The sequence below is a fragment of the Propithecus coquereli genome, unplaced genomic scaffold (genome assembly GCF_000956105.1).
Source record: "Propithecus coquereli isolate 6110/MARCELLA unplaced genomic scaffold, Pcoq_1.0 Scaffold236, whole genome shotgun sequence".
Classification (NCBI taxonomy): Eukaryota; Metazoa; Chordata; class Mammalia; order Primates; family Indriidae; genus Propithecus; species Propithecus coquereli.
Window position 1 is genome coordinate 1628314 of NW_012147908.1, and position 7117 is coordinate 1635430.

The following is a 7117-nucleotide window of genomic DNA, read 5'->3' on the forward strand; positions in this document are numbered from 1 at the left end:
GGGGCTTACAAGTTATAGGTGAGTTAAAAGATTCTTTGGCCTGTAATTGGTTAAGACATGAAGCTTTGTGTCAAGGCTTGGAATGTTTCAACATAAGGAGCTCTTTATCAGAGATAAGCCACTGGACATAGATTTGTTGTGTAAATTGAGGACCTGCAGGTTTGTCTTGCGTAGCCTTAGGCCTGTTAGTGGGTTATAAAGGATGTCACCAAGAAGGGAGGGGGGAATGATAAGGCATGTCTGACCTCCTTCCTCTTGGCAGACAATTTAGTTTTAGGGTATTCCTTTGGCCACGAGGGGGTCCATTTAGTCAGCCGGTGGGGGGCTGAGCCTTAAAATTTCATCTCAGTTCACAGGATACAGCTGGGTCTGAGTGCAGCTGTATCTCCTAGTCTTAGCACTTATGTGGACCAATAAAATCCTTTTTTATTTAAGCCATTCTGAGTTGGTTTTCTATCACCAGCAACCAAAAGAGTCTAAGTGGCATACCAAGAGCAAGGTATATGAACAGTCCTCCCTGCAGGTAGGAGTAGTTTATCATGACCTTGTTTAAAACTGCCAGCTCATAATAAAAAGGACACCAGCTTTTAGTTGGTTTTATTCTTGTTTAAATTCTCTACAGACAATGCACCTCCTTGCTGTCCACCCAGGGCACACTGCTCCCACTCTCTCCTCCCACCTCCTCCCACTCCCCGCCTCTGCCTCATCTGACAAACACAGTGAACAAAGAGGATCCTGAGATTATAAATTGCATGTGATCTCAGACAGACTAAGTCAGTCACTTCCTTTATCAATAAGAAATTGAAAGTTGGAGGAGGGAATAAATTTGGCCAAGGTCTGACTTGCGCTGGTCCAGAGAACAGCAAGAATGAGAAGCAGGGTGCCTGGGAACCCATGAAACAGATGACCAAGACTCAACAGAAACCTTAGTGAGCCTGGGGCATTTCTGTTCCCATGTCCTGTGGTGTGGCTGGGGAACCTTTTCAGGCCACTGTTTCACGCTCAAGGATTCAGCCACAGCAAACAGGCTCAAAGGATGGGTCTATTTTTACGGAGACAGAGACACTGGCACCCGGACTGGGTCTTTGTCTCAAACACAACTTAGCAGCTTGATTGGAGAAGTAGAACCTCACTCTACATGCTGTCATTGAAAAGCCACAGGGACTGTTCCTGACACAGTTTACAGAGGGGCCCACCAGCAGTGACAGGTTCACACATGTTGATGAGGGATAACGTTCTAGACCCACCCCTTCTCTGTCACAAAATCAGATGATTATTTGGGAAACAAAATCCCCACTGTATTTCCCATCCCCACAAAACATCTTTCTCCCGAGTCACCCTTACCCTTCATTAGTTGTAAAGCAGAGAGGCTGATCTCCCCATTTCTGCACAGGCCCATCATTTTCTCTTGCTGAAATAAGTTACCTTGCACAAAAAGGAAGGGGTGGAAAGGGGTGTGTCATAAGATCTACTTTCTCTTGGGCCGTGTGGCCTTAGCTGACTGTTTGTGAGCAAGGCCCAGTATCTGAAAGACATGGGTTCATATCCCAGCCCCATCAGTTACCGGCTTCGTGACCCTGAGCAAAAGGTGTGCCTTAGTTTTCTCACCTGTAAAATAGAGATCATCGTATCAACCCCCTACGGTGCTAAAGTGGAAAGAAGACAGAGGTTCTCCCTCCAGTGTTCATGGACCACAGTTACAGAAGGTCAGATGATTCTTCACAAAAGTTCCTTTCCCACATTTTCACACTAAGATCTGGTAACCAAGGCCGGAGTGACACTCACTGGATCACTCATTTGGTCTGTGACAATGCTTGGGCTCAACTCCGGACATCCTGGGTCTCGGGCCTGTACTAATAGCTTCAGTGGCTTTGAGCTACATTCAAATTTACCAGGAGTACATCAGTTAAGTAATTATCACAGGCACAAAACAGTCTAAGAAAGGTCAGGCCCATGAGCACAGTAAAAAACAATTAAAAATCCCCTCCATAGCTGCTCGTGGCCTGGCTAAGGAAGAGGCCAGTAGGCCTCTCATTCGCCAGGTAAGAAGCAATAGTAGGCCCAAACGGTTATCAGTAGTTTAACCTTTTTTTTTTTTTGAGACGGGGTCTTGCTCTATTCCCCAGGCTAGAGAGTGCAGTGGCCAGATCATGGCTCATTGTAGCCTTGAACTCCTGGGCTCAAGCGATCCTCCTATCTCAGGCTCCTGAATAGCTGGGATTACAGGTGCGCACCACCACGCCTAGCTAATTTTTCTTTATTTTTTTTTTTTTGTGGAGATGGGGGTATCCCTATGTTTCCCTGGCTGGTCTCGAACACCTGGGTTCAGCGATCTTCTTGCCTTGGCCTCCCAGAGTGCTGACTTTACAGGTGTGAGCCAGGGTGCCTGGCCTGCTTTCTTTTTAAACAGTGAAATAGAGGCAAGGTATTCTAATTGCCCCCCAACCCTGCCCCGGAGGGGAAGCAGGGGAGTGAAATCCCGTAGCAAACAATCCTTTAGTCGTTTTTGAAGCATCTCCTAAACGATTCTTGGGCCAGGAAAGTCCCTGTCTTAGGCTTCTTCGGCGGGAGGCAGCCAGCTACCTGTCTCCAGAGGGAATTTTCTCATTTGTGGTGTAAGCGTAGCCTGATCAGTGAGAAGAGCGGTTTTTACCCTACTTTGCTGGTCCCGACAGGATGACCACAGGAAAAGGCCACCTCAGCAGTGACATTCTTCATGAGCGGAGACTTCTTTGGGTCACAGCTCAAATGTTCGCTCTCCTTGGAGCAATCTCTGACTACCTCCCCAGCGCCCCCCAAACACCCTCATAGCACCATGAAAGTCTCCTTCACGGCTCTCTCATCTTTCACTTTCGTTAATTTAATTTCTTTATTTGTGCACATTTGACAAATGCCCATTACTCCTTGCATGGCTGTCTTCTGTGCGGGGCAGCAGTGCTAAGAGAGCAGGGCTAGGGTCTGTCTCGGTCTTAACTGTAACCCTGGGATTGAGCAGAGCGCCCGGCGCCCAGCAGGTGCTCACAAGTGCTGAACGAGTGACATGCACGTCCCCGGGGACGAACGGGCACAAGATCCGGGCTCTGCTGCGGCTGTCGCTTCAGAGTTTGGGTCGGTCACTTCACTTGTTTGTGCTTCAGCTTCTCCAGTCACCAGGGACTGACTTCGGATTTCCTTACGGTGCTAAAATGCTGTGATTCAATGAGGATCGGGCCAGAAAGAGCCAGAAGCAAGTAAACTTCCATGAGTCAGGCTCCCAGAATAAGCAGAACCGGGGGAGGGTTTCCGAGTTTCCAGCTGGCAGTTACGTTAAAAAGATAAAAAGTGTTGTGCCGTCATCAGATTGACTGACTTCAGATGCCCTCACACCCTCAGCAGGTTCAGGGCCCGGCACCAGGAATCCCCAGAGGCTGCTGCTGGCCAAAACCAAACTGGAGGTCTGTTTCAAGAAGCTGGACAGACAGTCCCCTAGGAAGGGTACCCGGGAGCATAGGAATGGCAATGGTATCCACATTAGGCCTGGTCTTTAGTCAAAACATTCCTCTTCTTCTGTGTCTGGGGCTCTGCCATCTACTCTCCAAGTCCCCCGCTCCTCCCCCTCCTCTCCACCAGCCAGTGCTGCTCTGAACCCTGGGCTCAAGTCTCAGGAAGGTTCTGGAATCTCTGGTTCCAGCTCCAGTCCATGGGCTCAAAAGTGCCGATTTAGTCTTAGAGCAGACTCAGAGAAATACCTTTGGGTGGCACAGGTCCAGAGTGTTATTTCAAATCGGTAGCTCAATAGTACCAATTTTCAAAAGATCCCCCTCCCTCCTTCTATGGACTCTTCCTAGTCCTGTATTTTAACCTGATATAAATCCATGGTGACAATTAGCTAATCTGATAAATACATCTCTTCTGCCCTTCCTCTGAGTAATTTAGGAGCAGTTTATGTGGATCTCAAAATCAACATGCACTTACCCTATGAACAAGCAATTCCACTTTTAAGAATTTATGTTACATCTATACTTCACTTAAAGCGTGAAATGATATGTTGCAGGACATTCATTGAAACCCTGTTGTAATAACAAAAGACAGAGAGGAGCTTAAATGTCCATCACTAGGAGTCTGTTTAAATAAATATTCTCATGGGATGCAGTTGCAGTTCTATGTAGTCATTAAAAAGAATGAGGCAGGCAGGTCTCTATACACTGATATAGAAAAATCTCCAAGAATACTAAAATGAAAAAAAAAAAGCAAGATGCAGAAGTGTTTGGAGTAGAATTTGTATAAAACTTAGCATATATTTAAATGCCTGTGGTATATAGGTTGAATTATGTCCCTCTAAAATCCAAATGTTAAAGTTTTAACCCCCCAGTGCCTTTACAGAGGTAATCAAGTTAAAACGAGGTCATTACGTTGGACCCTAATCCAATATGACTGATGTCCTTAATAAAGAGGGGAAATCTGAACACAGACACGCACACAGGGAGGACACCTTGTGAAAATGAAGGCAGAGATCAAGGTGACGATTCTACAAACCAAGGAATGCCACAGCAAACCACCGGAAGCTAGAAGAGCATGGAACAGATTCTCACTCACAGTCTTCAGAAGGAACCAACCCTGCCAACATTTCGATCCCAGACTTCCAGCCTCCAGAGCTGTGAGATCATAAATTTTCATTAAGCCATGCAGTTTGTGGCACTTTGTTACAGCAGTCCTAGAAAACTAATATAGTGTGCATGAATATATATATATATATATATATATGTATATATATATATTTGTGTTTGTTTTTATGTATCTGTCAATATAATATACGGAACATATACACACACAAAAAAGCCTGATAATGTTGGTTACCTCCGTGGGGGGAACTAGGGAACTAAGATGGGAAAGAGAATTTTCACTGTATATTTCTACATTATGTTTTGAATTTTGTATCCTGTGTGTATATTGCCTTCCTACTCCCCCCATACTCCCAAATCAAATAATTAGATATACAAGAAAATAAAAGTAGCCCTCTGGAGACCACAGTCCTCACTCTGAAAACAGTCACATCTTCCCAGTGTAACCTCAGGATATCAACATGCTTTACCCTCTGGTGCCAAGTCTGACCAAGTGCAAGGATTGCTGCCGGGAGTGTTGTCTTAACCACGATGCCAAGGCCTCTGCCGGTCTCAGGGGAGGAAAGCTCCTTCATCAATTAGAATGTCTGCAGGGTGCAGGGAGGGGATGCAGGGGCAGCAGCTAGAAGCATCTGCTAACCCTGGCCTAACCCATTACTGGCTCAGGGTGGGGATTTCAGGTTGGCTTTGGGGTGTAGAGGGTATTACGCAGGTGATATTCATCCTCATCTAACAGGGAGCTCCATCATTGCAGAGCTCCGCTAGAGTCTGCGAGTCAGGCAGGTGGCTCTGAAACGTGATCCAATGACTCACTGTGTGCGAAAAAGTCCTTTTTCCTTTCTGCAGTAAATGGGCAGATGGATAGCCACTATGTGAGTCATCAAGCCTGAGGCCCAAATGGCTATGCAGATGGAGAAAAAATGAGATTCCGCGCAGGAGGCTCCTAGCTCATCAGACCGTGGGGGTCTGACCCCCGCATGTGCCACACCTGCCAGAATGCACGCATTCCAAGAGGCAGTCGAAGCCCCAATAGCAGGGCACAGAGACTCAGCATGACCGCGGCTACCACCAGGACCTTGGCCATCTTCCAAAGTAGAAATGATCAGAAACTTGGAACAAAACTCGATGTGGAAGAAATTAGAAGGCCGCTGAGTGCCAGGGTCAGTATAACCCTGGCTCTAAGTATCATATGGAAACAGGACCACGCGTGGAAACGGATGTCAGCTGTCGGGTGTCAGCGTTTTATACTGTCGACAGTGGTTTTCTGCTCAGTGGATCCTCTCAAAGGGATAATAGCTAAAGCCTTTTAACAAGATCAGCTCTGTCTCTGATTCCATGGGAAAGTAAATTTCTCCAGCCAGCAAATCCAAAATACGATTTTTTTGTGGCAGAGAGACATCCTCTAAGAGATCTACTGAGAATGGGGGGATCAGAAAGAGAGACAAAGAAACAATACAAGTTCAACTGAAAGAAGTTTGAGATAAAGGTGAATTTGGAGTCTTGAACTCCACCTTTCATAGAACCAACCTTCTAGTACTTAGGCAAGATTATGAAGCTATCGAAAAGGGCGATGCTCTAGTATGCAGGGCTTCTCTGTAGCACTATGATAGGTGCATGATATACACATCCATCCAACCGTCCTTTCCTGAGGAACTACCATGTCCACTCCTGGGAGCACAGAAGTCAACAGGACAGAATCCCTGATCTCGAAAAGCATATAGTGTGAATATATAAACACACAACCACAAGATGGACTAATATGTTCTAATAACGAAGGCACTGAAAACCTGCTCTGGGAGGAAAGAAGAGGGCATAGGGAGACTGCCTTTCCAGAGAACGTATCTTTTGAGCTGAGTTTGAAGGGTAAGCAGAAATATTCCAGGTTTAAAAAGGAAGAGAAAAGAGTCCAGGCAGAGGGAAGACCTTATTCAAAGGCCCACTAACAAACGACTAAGGAGCAGTTGAGGAAGCATGAGCAGTTTGGTACGCTGGAGGGAGGGGTGTTCAGGGCAGGATGGAGCTGGAGAGATGGGTTGGGCCTTGCAGGCAACTCAAGAGTCCACACTCCATCCCCGAGTCCCTGGGGCAGCCAACGCATGCTTTATCATGGTGGGAGAATAATTGCATTTCCTGCTTTGCTTGTAATGTGGAGAGTGAACCAGAGTGGGGAGAGTTGGTGGGAGGGAGACTGATTAGGAGGCTGGTGAAATAGTCTAGGTGAGAGATCATAAAGCCCTGAATGTCAATATGTGAGGGCACAGAGAGGAAGCATCGGATCTGAGCCATTTGGGATCTGCAATGGATAGGACCTCCTGACAGCAGGGGAAGGGGTGTGGGAGAAGGATTTCCAGGTTTTTAACTTAGATCGTGACACACTACTCAAGACAGGAAGAGGGAATGAAGTGTCATTTTGGACATGTTGTTTGGAAAGGACATGCCTGTGGGTCATTTAACTGGAGAGGTCCAACAGGCAGGCAGAAATATGGGCGTGGAACTCGGGAGAGAGGACTCACATG

General features: G+C 46.6%; 1 protein-coding gene across 1 annotated transcript in view; it reads left to right on the plus strand.

Moving 5' to 3' along the window:
- Nucleotides 1-3527, plus strand: part of NR3C1 (nuclear receptor subfamily 3, group C, member 1 (glucocorticoid receptor)) — a 151259-nt gene extending 147732 nt beyond the window's left edge. The window contains exon 8 of the mRNA XM_012645780.1: nt 3376-3527. Within this exon, the coding sequence (XP_012501234.1) occupies nt 3376-3527 (152 nt within the window). The remainder of the gene's footprint in view (nt 1-3375) is intronic.
- Nucleotides 3528-7117: the final 3590 nt, after the last annotated feature.